The 18,278-nt window shown below is 44.3% G+C and overlaps 1 protein-coding gene across 1 annotated transcript in view; it reads right to left on the reverse strand.

Moving 5' to 3' along the window:
* The window catches only part of USP1 (ubiquitin specific peptidase 1), a 96,589-nt gene extending 78,771 nt beyond the window's left edge, over positions 1-17,818 (reverse strand). Inside the window, exons 1-2 of the mRNA XM_085602435.1 lie at positions 17,330-17,818; positions 6,614-6,737 (exon numbers count right to left, since the gene is read on the reverse strand). Coding sequence (XP_085458561.1) covers positions 6,614-6,737; positions 17,330-17,505 — 300 coding nt within the window. The 5' untranslated portion in view covers positions 17,506-17,818. The remainder of the gene's footprint in view (positions 1-6,613; positions 6,738-17,329) is intronic.
* Between the last annotated feature and the right edge of the window lie 460 nt (positions 17,819-18,278).

Here is an 18,278-nt window from a genome sequence, read left to right on the forward strand (position 1 = left end):
GACTAGCCATCTCAGGAAACAATCACAACCCCTGTCAGGGTGAACCCTCAAAGTCCCTAATTTAACCTCAACTCAACCCTCTGGTAGCTATGGACCAGAGCAAACAAGCATAATTAGTTCAATGTTTAAAGTATTTCTGCAGTAGCAAAACAATATTTATGCAGTACCAAAACAATAAAGTCAAACTGCAAAACAATATAAATCCTTAACTGATTTAGAAAAACAGATGACAAAAATCCAACAAGGGGGTCACCGATATGAATCTTAAACGATTCACGCAGAAATAGTGCCAAAAAACACAAAGTGCCAATTATAGTCAATGGTGTAAGTAGGCAGGGCCCTAGGTAAATTTGAGGTAAGCCACAACAGCGTAGGTTGGGTACACCAACCAGGTTTGTCCTGCTCAAAGATTTCATCTTCTTAGTCCTTTAAGTCTTTCCATTGCTGTGTGCTGCGCTGTGGCATTTAGGCGCCGTGCTTTATTTTAAAAATACCCCGTTTTTGTCTTCTTAGTTAAATTTTATACACTTCCCCTGTTTTTAAAAATCACTGTCACTTACTTGCACCATAATTGTGCCCTTCACAACGGCTTCAGCGGGTCCTTCCTAGCGTGTTTCGCGCTTTCTGGGAATATCGGCGCCATCTTGGGGGTAGGTAGGGGACGCTGACAGAACGCCAGTCCAGGTAGCGCTCTAGCAGTCAGGCTGACTCACTAGAGCCCTATATAGGCTTAACATGCAGGCGCGCAGCGTGTGTGCCGCAGTAACGCCGGAGTCACGCCAGAGTCCAGCCCGTCTCCGCTAAGGACGGGCTGGATGGCTGGGAGACTGGACATACCGATGGGGAGTACATAGGGATCAGTTATTCTTGGCAGGACTTGCTCACTCTTAAGCCTTCTAAGCTGCCTTGCCAGTATAGGAATGCCCCGGAGGCGCTTCAGACCTCCCCCGGCTGCCACTGTTTTCAGTCCTCTTCTATGGTGTCGGCTCCTGTTGCTGTCGCTACACCTGTAGGTCCGAGTTTTAAATCAGGAACTAGCCTGAGGAGTGATAAGGGGTTTCTCGTAAATGCGAGGTCATTAATTAAGAACAATCTCGCATTTAAGGATTTCGTACTGGCCAGAAAACCCGCCTGGGTCTTCATTACGGAAACTTGTGCCAAGGACTCCTCGGGACCTGATTTGGTTGAGGCGGTACCAGAAGGCTACATGCTGGTGAGGGAGGACAGAGTGGGACGTATGGGGGGAGGGCTGGGTATCCTTCATAGAGACTGCCTTTCCTGCCATATTATCCCACTATCTGAACCTCAAGACACCTTTCAGGCCCTTCAGTTCTCCATTAACGGATCATATGTAGTTCCGTTTACTGGCTTTCTCATTTATAGACCTCCGGGGACCAGAACAGATTTTGGTTATCACATGCTTAATATTTTAGAGCCACATTTTGGCTGTGAGCACTTTACTGTTCTAGGGGACCTGAATTTCCATTTGGAAAATTTTGAGTCAATTGAAACTCTATCCCTATTGGATATTTTCTCTGGCTGTGGGATGAAACAGCTAGTCAAGGGTCCCACCCATCAGGCGGGCCATACGCTGGATGGGGTCTTTTCTAATGACACTCGGCTGACCATTGAGACTCCCATCCCTCTCTCTTGGTCGGACCATTATGCGATCCCTATAGAATTAATGATCGCTACTGTTAGTAGCAAGGGGAACAAGCCAAGTAAAATGGAATTGAGACGTAATCTCAAAAACATAACCAATGACGTGCTCGCCCCCAGATTGCCCAGTTTGGCGATCTCCCCAGAGGAGGACCTAAGCTCTGCAGTAAGGAGGATGGATAGTGCCATCAAAACAGCTATTGACGAACTGGCTCCAGCCTCATTGCGCTACTCCGCGAGGAAAAGTCCATCGGCCCCGTGGTTCTCGGTATCGTTAAGACTTCTTAGGCAGGGAGTACGGAGACAGGAACGTCTCTGGAGGACTAGTTGGGATTTGCGTTAGAGGGATAGTCATAAAATCCTCCTAAGGAACTATAAGACGGAGGTGATAAGAACTAAGCAAGAGTATTTTACTTCTCTTACCTCCTCACTCTCTTCGCCGAAAGAGCTGTTCAAGATCGTAGACACGCTTACATCATTGAAGGTGCCTGATCCCGTTGTCAGCTCACAGCAGCTCTGCAATGATGTTGCACAATTTTCTCAATCTAAAATTGTGGACATATATTCGGCACTAGAGCTTCAGAGGTCGGCACTATCTACCTCTATATGCTTACCTGTCTCATCGCTAACATCACCCGAGGAGGTGCTTTCAGGGTGTTTGTCCAGCTTTCCACCCCTCTCCCTTCAGGAACTCGAAGTCCTCCTGATCAAGACTAGGTCGGGGTCTCCTCTAGACCCTTGCCCCTTGAAACTCCTTAAACAATGTAAGGAGATTCTTCTGCCTCCGTTATTAGATATCATGAAGAGGGCAATGAGAGATGGGACTTTCCCCTCACAATGGAAAAGAGCGGTGGTTAAACCTTTGTTAAAAAAGCCCACATTAGACCCGGGGGTTCTCAAAAACTTCCGCCCCATTTCGCTGCTCCCAGCCCCTGCAAAGATGCTGGAAACCCATCTCAACCAGCATCTTGCAGCCTTTCTGGAAACTTCTGGATCACTCGCAGCATGGATTTCGGAGAGAGCATAGCACGGAGTCGGCCCTTACCATTGTGCTTGACAACATCCGCACCAGAGTAGATAAGGGCCAGACCACTCTCCTTATCCTGCTAGATCTCACGGCTGCGTTTGACACCCTGTCTCCCTCAGTGTTAACATCTAGGCTGAGGGAGATAGGGGTGGAGGGGCCCGCACTTAAGTTTGCTGGCCTCTTTTCTCGGCCAGAGGGAACAGAGAGTTAAGCTGGGGGAGTTCCTATCTCCATCCCTTCCTGTGCATTGTGGGGTCCCTCAGGGGTCGGCATTAAGTCCGACCCTTTTCAACATCTATGTGACCCCACTTGCCAGGCTTATTAGATCTTATGGGATGGAGGTAGTCTCCTATGCCGACGACACGCAGATATTGATGTCTCTCGCCCAACCCGTCATCTCCGCTGCCTCCAATTTTAGACACTGTATGGAGGCAGTTGCTCAATGGATGATTTGCAATTCATTGAAGCTTAATGGCGAAAAGACAGAAATTCTGGTGTTCGGAGGAAAGGAGGACATTTGGTCGGCGGAATGGTGGCCCACATCGTTGGGCGTGTGTCCGACACCCACTACCTTGGCCAGGAACTTAGAAATCATGATTGACCCTACCCTGGGGATGGGTCAGCATGTAAAGAGGACTATCTCCACATGTTGGGGCTTACTAAACATCTTGCGGAAGATCAAACATTATCTGTCCCTTCAAGCCAGAAAGCAAATTGTAATTGCATTAATAGGCTCAAGACTGGACTACTGTAATGCCTTATATTTAGGCATTAACAAGGGTCTGTTAATGCGACTTCAAATGGTGCAGAATGCCGCCGCCAAGTTTGTACTGGATCTACCTAAGCGGGCTTCTGCTTCGGCTGCTAGAAAGACACTGCACTGGCTTCCAATTGAGGCCAGGATCTCTTTTAAGTCCCTATGTTTGATCTATGGGGCTTTGGCTACTAACAGATCTGGAGGCCTAAGGGACCTGTTGGCCCCTTATACACCTTCCAGAACTCTGCGCTCCGCCAATAAATCCTTGTTATCAGTCCCCCGTGTTCGTAGAGCCAAGTGAGGTGGCAGAGCTTTTTCAACTTTGACTCCAAAACTGTGGAATATTCTGCCGGCTGAGATCAAATCCCTTCCCTCAAAGCAAGCCTTTAGGAGGGCTCTCAAGACGTGGCTATTTGCCAAAGCCTACCCTTAGTTCTGGATTTGACTTTTATGATTTTTTTTGGTTAGGCGCCTTGATGCCTTCGGGCTTAGTTGCGCGTTTATAAATTTCATTTCATTCATTCATTCATTCAAAGTCCCAATCCACCATAGCGGCACCCTTCTAAAGCCACCCAGGCCTTAAGGGGAGGGACTTAGAGGCTCACAGGGCGTGAGGCAGATGTCAACAGCAGAGGCCAGTTGCATTGCTCTGGTGAGCAGCTGAATAAAAGGCCTCCTATAGCTTGTTTTATCTCTGTAGCTTGAACAGGAGGTCAGCATTATGACCCCAGGGAGTTCACTTCTTTGCCCTGGGTACAAGAGGGAGAAGGTCCAGTCCTTCAGGGCACCTCTCATGTTACAGACAGCAGATCTAGTCCTCTTCTGTTCTTCTTCCGGTCCAGGGGTGTTCTGAAGTGGGGCCTATAGGTTCCACATCTATGCCTTGGACTAACTAGTGGGTGAAATGACTCCTGGGCAAACCCTAACCAGTGGATTAACACAGTGGGCATTTTCAAGAAGGCAAAAGTCTTCAGCCACACTAAACTTAGGCTCTGAAAGCTGGAGGGCTTGTGGGGAGTGTGCTATGGTAATCCTAGCGTCCTCCCACATTTAACAGTCAAATCCAGTTTGAGGGAGCCACTGTACCAACAATAAACCCAGAAAAGGGAGTTTGCTAGGACAAAAACACGATTCTTCAGCAACCAAACAGTGGATACACAAGAATTGTTTTTGCATCCTGTTCTCTTCCTTTCAAGTATTATATGCATATCAGCAGACCTATCGAGCAGGATTTGACACTGTGCTATCAAAGACTGTCCCAAAGCCCCACCTTGCATACTCTATGAGGTTAAAAGGAGTCATCTCTGCCCATTCAAGTTAGCCTATTTTTGCTCCTGGGAAGCATTTCACACCTGTTCATGTGCTAAACTATGGCTGGGAGAAGCTGGAGAGTAAATGCAAATTAACATCTAGGAATGTCAGGCAGGGGAAAGGTTAACTTTTCAAAAGTTACTTTTCCTAAATATTTAAGTCAAATGTATTTCTGAGATACAGTATCAGTATTGTAATCTACTCTGGTATTCTACATTGAACAGCTCGGCATGTGACAGTGAAAAATAGCTTTCAGGTGCTAGTCACTTTAAGAACATGCCAACATTAAATTTCTACAAGTCCTATTTTTAAATACTGTGCACCACGCTGCCTTGTGGACTACACGTTCCACACAGGGGTGACTTCATATTTAAAGGGGTGACTTCATATTTAAAAGGGAAGCTTTGGCCTGTCAAAAGGGTTTATCTCAACAGGACGAACTGAAGTTTTTACACTGCTACAGTCAGGATATAATGGTTGGCCTAAAGCCATGTTTGCACTGCCACTGAAGAGGATGGTACAATAGGTGCTGCAAGAAGATAATGCCAATTAACTTCAAGGTCCCAGGTACATTTTGCACCATATATTTGGGACTTATCTGCAATTGTTAGTATGCCAATTAGACCATGTTAAAAAGGGGGAGCACATGCACTTTGCTACTTGTTAATAAGTGGTAACGTGCACAAAGTTCTAAATCAAGCACAGGGCAAAAGAAATTCTGCGTGACTACGTAGAAAAGGCAGATTTTCTACAATCGGTGAAAGTGTAATTATCTAAATTCATTACTCCAACAAACCACCATTTTCTCAGGCAAAGCAGGATTGAAAACCTGGCCTGAAAATTGTTTGTGAGTGAGAACATCAAAACTGGACAGCTAAAACGTTTTAAGAGGCTTTCACAACCCCATGTAGCAGGAAAACTGCACAGGTCCTCGAGAACTTGCATTTGTAACATTCATTAACATCATGTGCATCACAAACTAGCTCAACTCAAACTAGATAGTCACAGCCTCAACTTCCTTTCATACCCTTGATCAAGGAAAGGCAAAGCATGATCAAGATGAGGGAAGACACTGAGCATCAATTAAGAAAATTAGAGAACTAGAGGAGTAATGTGGGGTTGTTGAGGTGCGGAGGAGGAGTTTGGTCTGTGATGTAACTGATCTTCCCAAACAGTTTCGGGTTGACCAATAAAAATATAAACAGAAATGTTGTTGGTAGAAATTTGATGCACACCATTCAAAGTGTCTGTAGCAGATGGTTTGGAATGGACAGCCAATCCTTTAGAAACATCTGAAAACTTAACATTTCTATTTCACCCCACTTCTCTAGAGCCTCTCCAATGTTACTCAGACTTACCCTTTTTGATTCCATCCATTAATTTTGTCCGGGTATTTTGCTTGTGTCTTGAATATTGGTTTAAAACGTTTTAACCAAACTGCTATGACTATAAAAATGGCGTTGGCAAGCAAGTAACCAGTGTCCAATGTTCCTGCAGAGGGCATTTCCTGTTCACTGTCTATGCAACTCAAGTTTGTATCTTTGCAGAGAGTGGTGCACCAAGCGATATCTCTAGTTATCTGGGCAGTTCCGAAAGGTAGGAGTGGTTTTATGCATGTAGCATTTGTCTCAGATCTAATCGCTAAACACATAGTGGATAAGACTTTCAGTGGCATTTCTTATTCTTTAACAAGTCACCTAAACAGCAGGTCACAAGAGAAATCTCGGAATTGGGGACTTCAAGCGGTCTGTGGGCCCTGCCTGGCATCGAAGCACTGAACTCCAAACTACGTTTGGAAATTACATGTTAAACAAAATCAGTCGCCACAAAATAAAGTCTGTCAAAATAACAAGACTTACTTGTAGTATGCTATTTAAATAGCAGGTGTTGCCAAGATTGCTTAACCCAGCGAATGGCAGCAGAGACTCTTTTTTCTCACAACAATCAGGTGATGAAGATTGCACAGCAGGAACAACCTGATCACTAGTAAGGAGTGGAAAACAAGGTTATGAGGACGAGTTACAGAAAACTTTACAAAGTACAGGTAAATGTACAATAAACTGATAAACATGTACACAAAGTGAATTCACAATAAAAGACGTGCTTCTATTACAGATCAACGAGATGTGAACTCCACTAAATTTCAGGGGGGAGAAAAAGACATGGGTTTATATTGAAGTGATGTAAAACAGAATGAGGGGTTAGGTTCTGTTTTGAGGGTTATTTACAGGTGTTGCACAGCCCAATTTGCTCTAAATGTGCTTGCAGTTTCTTTAAACTGTATGGAGCAAAGAAATATAAACTTCAAATGAGCGGTGAAAATAAAACAAGGAAGGCAACTACCTTTAAATGCAACTACAGCCTGAGATGTTAATCATTTTAGATCTGTAGTATACTTCTGTTTAGCATGTCTTGGTAAACAACATTGACAATCTGTTCAGACAAGCTTTTCACAATTTGCGGATCTGTAAATCAAAATTGTGCCTAAGCTAAATTACATTTAAAGGAAGATGTACTTTGCATGGTCTTCATTAAGTTATTTTATGCAAACCGGTTTATTCTGTGTATCACTAACAATACCAGAGACTGAAAGCACGATCAGTAAGGATATGCACCATACTGCACTATTCAGAGTGGTGCCCACTCAAAACTCTTTGGCACTAATTATGCATCAGCGTTAAACTGCCAACTTTTCTGAGCTTCCCAACACACATGGTTAAGAAACTTAAACTTGGTACATTTCAATAAAAGGTATTACAAGTTGTTGTTGTTTGGCACATTCTTTGCAGACATCAACCGGCATCACTGGGTTAAACACTAAAGTAAAACTAGCAGAAGCGTTAGATCACTGATATCAATCAGGATACAATTGCAGTTTCAGTCACTGTCAGATCAGCTCTAATAGGACCAGACCAAACCAAACATGGTAGAGTGTGGTCGAGAGTAATTACCAGCAGCTCAGATTAATTCAATCATTCCATCACTCACTTTTTTTGAGTACTGCTTAGTTGCATCACTGACACCACTACCGCTACATAACTTCACAGTCAGCTCACTATATGCACATCACTCAATATCTTGGAAACGTCCATGCCGACAACCAAACCGTAAAGGGCAATGAAAACATTTATTATTACCAAAATGCCCTTCGCCAAAGCAGTCATTAGGTTTCAACTAGAATGGCAAAAGTCAATAGGTCTGGCTTTCATTTGAAGCGTTTACTAAAACAAAAAATGTCAGCTTCAGTTTATATTAAAAAAAATATATATACGTGTTGAAGCAGTCTACTTCTGAGATGTAAAACTTCCCCTCACGCGTTTCAGTGCAAGCATTCCATAAGTGGTGGAATGGTATTAAAAACTGCCACCTGCATGATGGGAGAGAGATGTACTCCTCTGAGAGGTGCCAAAGACCACGCTATGTATAATTTAAATAAAGTATCATGAATAGATGTAGCAGACAGTTTTAGTATCAAGTAACACTTAAAAATGCATTCTTCTAGATGAGGAAAGTTACTTAAAAATGTGTACACCTTATTTAAAAGTGTTGTATCACGTCTTGATTTTTGACCCATGCTCACACTTATCTGAATTATGAAGCAATGTAAACTTCTGTCTATTTGAAAAAGTAAAAAACAAAAACATGTTAATTCGTGCTCTTCAACATACTCCGTAGATGATAAAGAGACTAGCTTCCCGCACCTTCTGCAGAAAACGAAAGCAGGATGACATTTATCTCTGTTTACCCATCAGGTGATCTAGCTCTGATTACTTTTATGGTAGCTGATGAAGCTTGCAAGAAAAACATACTAGATAGCTCACATGCTTAAAAAAAATGATTGAAATCTAACACTAAGAGCAAATGTCATTTTTTGATGCTCACTCACTCTAGTAGCCCTGGCATTAATGTTTGCTATAGTTTGTGCTTCTTAATGAGATGAAAAGAAGTGTTACAACATTTAGATGGCTGGTTCACTTCACTGCAAGTTTAAAATGTTTGGGAATGGTTAAGAATGCTATGAAGATGCTCTCCCAGTTATGTTTTTTAATATTTTCGCCAGTCGCTTGTTGAAGTGTTGGGGCTACTTTAGTTCGAAAAGCATTTTGTTGGTTCACAGCAGCAGTCTGTGACCAACAGCTGCTACTAGAAAATGAGCACTAGTCATCCAATAACAGAAGAACTTTACAAGTTCTTGACCAATCATTGGCAAAAGGGTATATCCAGGGATGGTACCACCCGTTAAGAAGCGCTGTGATTACGCGAAGGGCATGCAAACTGAATAGGATCAGCAAAGCAAGTTTGCTTTTCAAGTTAGCAATTCTGATCCTGTGCGCAGAAACTGAAATCGCCTAGTGGATAACCCAGGAACATAGCACTACACGAAGACACAGAGTTTAGACGAGAAGGGAGGTGGGAGGAAATTTCTGGGATGCTCGAAGATTGTAAACTAAGCAACCATGCACCACGAGCGCCGGTGACAATGGCATTTAAGCAATCAACTTGAAGCCAGAAAAAACAGCGTCTAACATTTTTTTTTTGCAGAGATTTATATAGCGCGAACTTGACCCGAATCCAATCGGGTATCAGAGCGCTTTACATAGCACCAGTTACGTTAAATGAGGACACGCATTCATTTTTTGTTTTTGTTAGGCACGGTGAGATTATGGGGCATATTATCAAACCCGGTGATAAAATTATCGCCGCTTTAGCGGCGGAAAACTGCCGCTAAAACGGCGATAATGGGCTTGATAATATGCTCTATGGAATTCCAATTGAAGCACATGTTAGATGTGAAGGACATCTAACCTGAGCTTCACAGCACACAACAACGCTCCCCTTCTGTCACCATTATGCATCAGGGCTGTTAGACAAAGCCTTTTCTGGCTGGCAAGGACTCATCAAAGCCAGTCAGAATCCACTGCTCCAGATAGAATGAATACCATATATGTGTCCGGTAACCTGTGATCATCCTTAGGTAGCTTGGCACCGAGCAGTCAGGTTTATCCTAAGAGCAGTCAGGTTTATCCTAAGAGCTGAGACCAAGTGTAAAGTACTGGCACAACACCACCCTCGCAACACACTAAATTTGCCACGAAAAGACTACACCATGTGTATAACACGTGTCGTATTACACACACAAACTATGAAATCAAATCAAAACGAGATACACATTACATATACACTTCACAGTTAGATGCACTTGTCAACTTTCCCATTCGCAAAAAGGTCAGTCATAGGTCTTAGACTACTTCTCGTGACCCAGCCCGTCTTCAACTACACCAGCCAACGATACACATTGCCCCGGCTGGCACCCCGTTGACTAGACAGTCGGAACCACCTAACACGGAAAGAAACAGTTTTGTCTATCTGGATTAGAACTCCAGGTGCCCAATGGGACCTGTACGAGTGTGGGACCACTACCCACACCCTGTAGACAAAAAGGTGGTGATCCAGGAAGCTGGCGTACTTTCAAGTCTGGAGCAATGTTCCTCCTCTGGTGTAGGTGTGAACTGCCGCAACTCCCGAAAGTCAGCTGCAGGTGCCCACAAGGCACACTAACCAGTCAGGCTGGGTCACAATATTCTCCACAACAAAGTACATCGGGGCGAGGGCCAGAGAGGGAGCCAGCCGCGATGTCAGGCGCTGTCGTCCCATCGCTCTGGAGGTCAAAGAAAGTCACGGCTCCGGCTCAGGTTCTCCCAACATCCTCGGACACGACAAGCTCATGAACACAAGCAAGCACAGGTTCCCTTGGTTGCAAGCACGAGTCACTCAGGCTCTGCAAGCCTCCCCCACACTCCTCACGTCTTGGCACCTCAGGTGGCTGCTGATCTTTACGAACACACTCCTCTACACAGCATGATGATGGTGTATGTCATGATGGCACTTGTCCCCACCAAAGAACACTTCCACACGTTTCCGTAGAACCCAGTGGGATCCTAACGATCTTGTTGACTGGAGGCAAGCTAACCGGGCCTTGGGAGAGTACTACATGACGCGGGCCACAGCAGTTGACACTTAGCTGCAGGCCAGCAACGTGCAGGCAATATCCACCAAGTGATAGTCCCTTTCCTTGAGCACGACAAGTACCAGGCCACCACAAATCTGCAGATAATCCAGGTGCAGGTCCATCCCTTGTGTCGATGTCCCAGCATCGAACCAGCATAGTATGGTTCTAAATCCAAAAGCATCTCTGGCTGCTAAGGCCAAAGTCTCAGTAGTTATACCCATGATGGCCTTTGAAGATGCAATCAGTTCAAGAGTTTACCTTTGAAATGGATAGGCCCTCTCTAAATATTGTCCTGTCTTCCATTCTACCCTGGGAGGTTGGATCACTATCTTTAGTGTTGCCACAACCCTGCCCCTCGGATTGCAGGCGTCAATTCCCTCCCCACGTAACCATCTGAGAAAGCCCCCTCAGAGTCAGAGGTACGCAGGACACTTGCTCGGGGTGGGCCCATAGGTTCAGCCAGCCTAATCGAAAGCACAGGTCTTTTATATGTGCGAACGAGGATAGTTTTCTCACCCCTGGGAGCCCCAAGATCGCCTTGAGTTCCAACTGGTAAGCTGCTAATTCGGGAGTCGCCCATAACCGGTGCCAAAAAGTCAAAGCTCGCAGCCCAATCTCCTCGTCTATGGGTCTGAGCCCAAGATCCATACGTAGGGGGATAGGAGGAGTGCTTGGCAGTAGGCCCAAGAGCTGTCTCAAACTTGTTCTCAGATTTGACCAATCTACCTACGGGGAGGTGTCTCCAAAGTACTGCCCCATACATAATAGCACTGCTGATTTGGACTTTATAAATCTGTCAATGAACCCGGTTGTTTAGATGTTGAATTCCTATTTAGTTTTGCTAGACCCCCATTTGTGCTAGCCTCAAGCCTGCCTTTTCTTGATGCGGGCCCCACCCAAAGGTTTCCGTCAGCGTAACACCCAGGTAGTCAAAGACTGCCACCCTCTCCAACTGGGTGCCATTTAGGGTGAGGTTAGGGCGAGATGTTGTACTAGGATTAAATACCATGTACTTGTTTTTTAATGTATTAATCTCTAGAACCCTGCTTTTGCAGAATAAAGAGAAGGTGTCAAGGGTCCTTTGGATACCCATGGGCGATTTGGAGAGTAACAAGGTGTCGTCCGCAAACATCATTGCTGGCACCTTGTCACAAGCGAGCTTTGGGGCATCGATGTTGGCGACTTTATTTAGTTGGTCCACCAAGGCATTAATAAAAAGACAGATCAGTGTGGGGGCCAGGACACACCCCTGTTCACTGGAAAGCGAGGGGTCAATTCCCCGTATTTCCTGTATCTAACCTGGGGAAACTTTCCAGTATGCAGTCGCTTAATCAAGGAGAGCAAATAGGGCGGAATGCCCAGTTGCTCCAGAACTACCCAAAGTTTGTCACGAGGTACCAAATCAAAGGCTGATTTAAGATCAACAAAGATCAAATAGAGGCTCCCACCCTCTATTGTCACAGTCTTCCTATATAATAATTGGAGCCAGAAGATTTGGTCAATAGTAGAAATGTTTTTACGGAAGCCTGCCTGATACGCACTCAGAATCTCGTGCTTGTACATCCAGGACTGAAGGCGCTCTAGAATGATCCTGGCAAACAGCTTCTGAGTTACGTCAATCAGGCTTATTGGTCTATAGTTTGTGGGCAGGAAAGGAGAGCCCTTTTTAGGTCTCGCCTTGCTATCGCGTAAGCGATCGCAAAGCGAGACTATTGTTAGCGGGTTTGAAAAGTGCTCCCAAAAAGCGGACTGCATGGCTAGCACGTGCACAATCACGCGCATCGTGCCGCCATGCAATCCGCTTTTTGGGAGCACTTCAAAGGGTCCCCTCCCCCGCCTGGAATGCGCTCCCCCGCCCCCAAGTGCGCGCCACGCTCCGCCGGGCTGGTCTTGTTTTAAATGCAGCATACGCGCAACAAGAGGCTCTTAACAAAAGGTTGTTTTTCCACCCACTACCCCCTCCCTCGCTCTCACTACCCCCTCCCTTCTTTCCCTTCCTCCTCGTCAGTCACTGGGCTGAATTTGTGCGTCCCACACACTCCATCGCAGCTTCGACTCCTCCCACACCCTTTCATCTCACTTCTCCTCCCACCAGTCCATGTCCGCTGTTAGAGAAAGGAGAAGGACAGTAGGCGCGGAGCACCACACTTGATTTCGTTAGGGTATTCCCAGGAAGCGCGTTATGCGTGTCTACATTAGTTGCAGTGCACTTTTTTTTCTTTAGATTACCTCGCCTCAAGTTTGGAACGTTGTTTGCTGGCTTTCAGATGCAGACCCCTCCCACGGCTTGTTGCGGCTGCGCCTCGATCACTTTTTTTAAATGCAGCATACGCGCAACAAGAGGCTCTTAACAAAAGGTTGTTTTTCCACCCGTTTTGATGAAGGGTGTACCATTTTATACAGTGGCACATTGGTCTGTGTAAGGGCTCTGGAACCGTGCAGTACTCTTATTAACAGAACTTTGTGCGAAACTGGCCCAGGGAAACCTATGCCTGCAGCTGTCCGGTTTGGATTCCTGTGTCTTTTTGCCATCTCTTCCCTCTGCTTGTAATTCAACTTGGTACCTTCTGGGTTTCCTCTAGAACGCCTTATGCTAATTGAGTGACAGCAGTACTACATACACAGTGTTTGGTGGCTGATTGAATTTCACCCCGGCAGGAAGTGCGGGGAAGTATGCGTGGGGAGCTCTGAGAAGAGGGCATGACTCCACACTAGGCAAGCCTCTCAGCCGCTTTTGGTGTGTATGTACATGTTATTAATTTATTTTTGTATTGCTACATCGCTAACTGGACTGTTAAAAGCATGCTCATTTTGTATCGCTGTGCAGGCTCCCTTTAATACTATGGCAGAATTACTTGTTGTTATTTTTTGTAATTCCCGTTCTAGCCCGCAGTGCATATCTCCTAAAACCCAACTTACAAAAAATAACGACAAGCAATTCCGCCATAGTAATAATTCAAAACGGGTGTTACTTCGCCTTCCCCCTACCCGCTTTGTTTTGTCTTTCCTCCACCTAACCCTGCTTGCCCATGGTGTGTGGGTAGCATTTTGGAAACGGTAGGTTTAACTCTTGAATGGTTAGGTTGTTTCTGCATCCTCTATAAGTACGTACATTTTGTGAGGTTTGGGTGAAAATTAGTTACCCTCGCTTGCCCCTCTCTTGTGTCACACCTCTATAGCTGTTGACTTGACTGCCTCTTCCCGTCAGGAGTGACACAGGGAGAAAAACAAACATCGCACCTTCCAACATACAATATCGCCAACTATAAATGTGTATTTTGTGTAATATAACTGGTGCTCATGTAAAGCGCTTCAATACCTTCCAGACGAGTTCACGCTATAAAAGTGCAAAAAACAAAAACCCAACCTTCTTCCTGTTGCTTCTGTTCCCGCCGTTGTGTTCTAATGTAAATGGTGTAATACCTTCTTCCACTTTTGCAGGTAGTAGGATTTTGGGTCCTCATTGTGGAGAAACCGTTTCAGAGGTAGTTGCAAATGTGTACTCAAAATAGGACTGTACGTCATGCAGCTTTAGAAAGCGTCTCTGGTAATTGTTAGATACAAACCAGGCAAAAAAGTGTGGCCCTTTTATCTGTCATTGGCGCTGTTATAAAAGTTCCACAGCTGACAATCCTTAATTGTGGTGTATGTGAAGGGTGGTGTGAGTGGTAGGTGGGACAGCTGCATTTGTGGAATAAATGAACACGGGGGAGTGTCTTTAAAAATCTAAATTCCTTTATATCTGTAATCCTAATCTTAGCAGCAACAGGAGATCTCAGTGCTCGTTTCATTTGCAGCGAACACACAGCTGGCTACTGTGAGCAATGTAATTGGAACAGTGTTTCTACTTGCCCACCACTCATTTGCATAATTGGCCAGTTAGCCACTACATAATCGCATTACAAAATAAAACAAGCATTTTCAATGCAATAGGTCTCCCACTACTGGAAGTTTGAGCTATTGGTGTTGCCTTATTATTAGCAATGCCAATAACTCAAACATTCATTAATGAGAGACCTTTTCAAGCACTGGCAAAGTCAATAGGTTTCGCATTTGGGACCTATTAGACTTGCCAATGGTTTTTAGCCACGCTGTGCAGCATCTATGAAACTGTGCAGCATGGCTAAACGAGAACTACAAAAAAAGCCTATGACGTGGCCACTAGCAGCATTTCGTAGGCATGCACACCGTGATGCAGGCAATTTTATTATTTTTATTTATAGATCTGATTAGCAACTAAAAATAAACAAGCATTGGCATAGCCAATAGGTCTTGCCTTTGGGACCTTATAAGTGTTTAGCAAGGCAACAGTTTATGTTGTTGCACCACGGATATTGTGCTGCATAACTAAATACTTATAAGGTCCCAAAAGCGAGACCTATTGGCTATGCCAATGCTTGTTGTATACTGGAAATATTTCGGCCCCTAACCAGATATCTGGGATTTTCATGCCATTTAATATGGCATTGAATATTACACATAAAAATGGGCCCCAGATGTTGGGCTCTTCCTGAAATAGCATTTCCATTTTTGCCCATGCCCCCCAAAAATAGCAGATATCGCTGCAGCGGTGGTACTCAAGGCAGAGGTGCATGCGCACCATGCAGGGAACCTCTCTGTCCCAACGTTCTTTCAGTAAAACTAAAGCTAACGTCTGAAATGTGGCACATTGTTGCACACTAGGGACACATATGCATTACCTTAGATGCTGCCAAATCGCGCTTTCAGTATAATATACCTTGAGTTAGAATTGCCCTTTCGACGACAATGCATGTCTGCGTCTGCACCATCTCTGGGTATAAATCAGCAATTTACTTTATCAAGTACCACACTGTAAACATGAACCCAGAGTGGTTAATAACCGACTGCTACTTCGTTGCCTCATCTAAAAGGATTGCTTCCCATTAAAAGTATGCAAGATGATAGGCTTCCATGTGTTGGTGATGCAGCTTTCTGCTCTAAAATGATAGCATTTTGCGAACTCCCGCCAGTTATTCGCTGTTAATGCTAGTAATCACAGTAGCAATCACGGGCATTTTATATTACACTATTTAGATCACGCACAGTTCCATCAATACACCCTAATCATGGGTAGCAGATTTCCACAGTACTGAACCAAGCACAATAAATAAATATATATATATATATACACACATACATATACACACACATAAAAAATATATATAGTTAATAGCTTATAAAGGTGCTTTTTGAATGTTTTTGTTGCACCTTCTTTCATATCTTTTAAAGAAAATCACTATTTATAAATTTAACAGATAATTCTAGCCCACGTGTATAACACATTTTACAAACACACGATCACTCTGGAAACATGTGGACTAACTTAAAAATAAAACACTTCAATGGCATGGGTCACATCTTAAAGTGTGATGACAGTCCACAGTACTAAAAAGATTTCTAACGACAGACTACATAAAAAAAAATCAAAACTATATAACTATCCTAAATCCCCAACTCACCTCACAAATTCAAGTATTTAAGGGGGTGTAAATTATTCCACTAGATTATCAGGTTTTCTAAAATATACCTTACAGCCTCGAACATCCTACTCTCACTAACATTACGAGAGTACCACGTCTGGTGCTGTTGGCCCTACTTTATGTTCTCTCTTAGTACATTTACCAAGCACTTGAGAGTGGATTCCTAGTTACATGTCAAGACGTTCGGAAGGCTAAAACACACCTACTGCCTGAACCTAATGGCAATATCGCCTTTCCTCCCAAGCTATTTGGTGATTGATTATGACGAGGTATCGATTTATTCTGTAATGTAATTCCACCTATGTGCATTCAATGTCTATCCCATTACAGCCACACACCAAGCGCATAGAAATGGCATAAAATTTCAGCTAAGATTTTATTATAACATCGGAGGCTACCATTATCCATACATTAACCCTTTAATGTCATCTCTGCAGCACAACATGTAAAGATCCAAAAAGCAACTAAGTGCGCTCTCGGTCCATTATATCGAGTCATATTTCATCCACCTAAGATTTCTGTACGACCGTGTGATGTATCTGCCGACATATTACTCGTTAAATAGTCCGGTCATGCTGCTCTCTGCTTTTAATTTCGTCAGTTTCTTCTCTAGTGTTAAGTAGTGCTAAATAGCAATTACAAAATGTGATTTTATTTACGCTTCTGATGCAAAGGCCTCTTCAAACTCCCCAAGTCCGCGTTTTCAACCAGTTTTAAACACCATAGCGGTACCATGTGTTCTACAATGGTTCAATCTGTGCAGTTATCCTCAGAATCCTCACGCCTCGCTGCACAGCACAACTGAAGGCAGGCTCATCTCTGATGGCATACTTACGAGCCACCAGACCTGGGATACAATACTGACATAAAGACTCTACGAGTGGCAACTTATCTCTCAAACGCCAATTAGACGGGATGGACTCGTTGTTTGAGGAAGGAGATACCACTAAACTCAAAATGTTATCGACTGTGGGATAAGTTGGGGGGGGGGGGTTGATACGAAGGCTGGATCACTTGAAGCCTGATGGATATCTATCAACTTCAAATGGCGAATATACACCCACCTGTCGGTCGGCGGCTCCATCGGCTCTCCCGGTCGCCCTTCGGCGAAATCTAGAGCTCTTTTGGTGTCTTTCTTTTGGAAGAACTTTAGGGAGAGGCGGCTCTTCTTGGCGGGACTTCCGCTCTTGGGAAGGGGAGGCGCACTGCTGGCAACGCTGGGGGGAACCACTCCAGGCATGATGTTTAAAAGGATCACAAACCAGATATGAACGATCGGGTCGGCTCAGAGGCCGCAGGTGGCGGAGCGCAGGCGGGCAGCGCGAGCTACCATTTCACGAGCTAACTAGAGTCTCCCGGGGTTGTCAGAATTCGCACAACTGCCTCTTTTCTTCGAAGAAGTGTTTAACAAACAGACAGATTACGAATCCAGAGAGGTTTAACAGAGTTCCATAAACAAGGGTACTGCAGTTCACTAAATTCGAAGCAAGTCCCAAAACTGCCGCTCTACTCAGTACCCGCCAATTTCGGTTTCTCGAGAGGGATGTGTAGACATAAAAGAAGGACCAACAGACAGTAACGTTCCAGTCCATTTCCGTATACTTCAGAGCGCACCCAAGAGCTTTAGCGGAATAGAAATGTTTGAATTCTGAAATTGGATGAATTGAACCGCCACAAAGAACATTTTTATTTAATGCCCACACAAAGTTGAAAATAGTCAATATTTTATTATAGTACTAGTTGACTATTACTCGTTGCTAAAACTAACACATTTTAATAGGAAGTGCTGTGTTTTTTTAAGGAAATAAAACAGAACTTTCTGTCATTCAAATTGAATCACGGCAAAGCGTGTTTCACTTTTGACATCCAGTGTACGTTGGATAATATGGAAATTCCAACATGGCGATTAGGTGCCAGCCAAACAATTTGAGACCGAGCAACGTTGTCCTTCTTCCGTGGGCGATGAGCGAAATACCGAGCCTCTGACTCATGGAAGATTGGTTTAATCAACAG

This window comes from Triturus cristatus, chromosome 4_2 (assembly GCF_964204655.1).
Source record: "Triturus cristatus chromosome 4_2, aTriCri1.1, whole genome shotgun sequence".
NCBI classification, from domain to species: domain Eukaryota; kingdom Metazoa; phylum Chordata; class Amphibia; order Caudata; family Salamandridae; genus Triturus; species Triturus cristatus.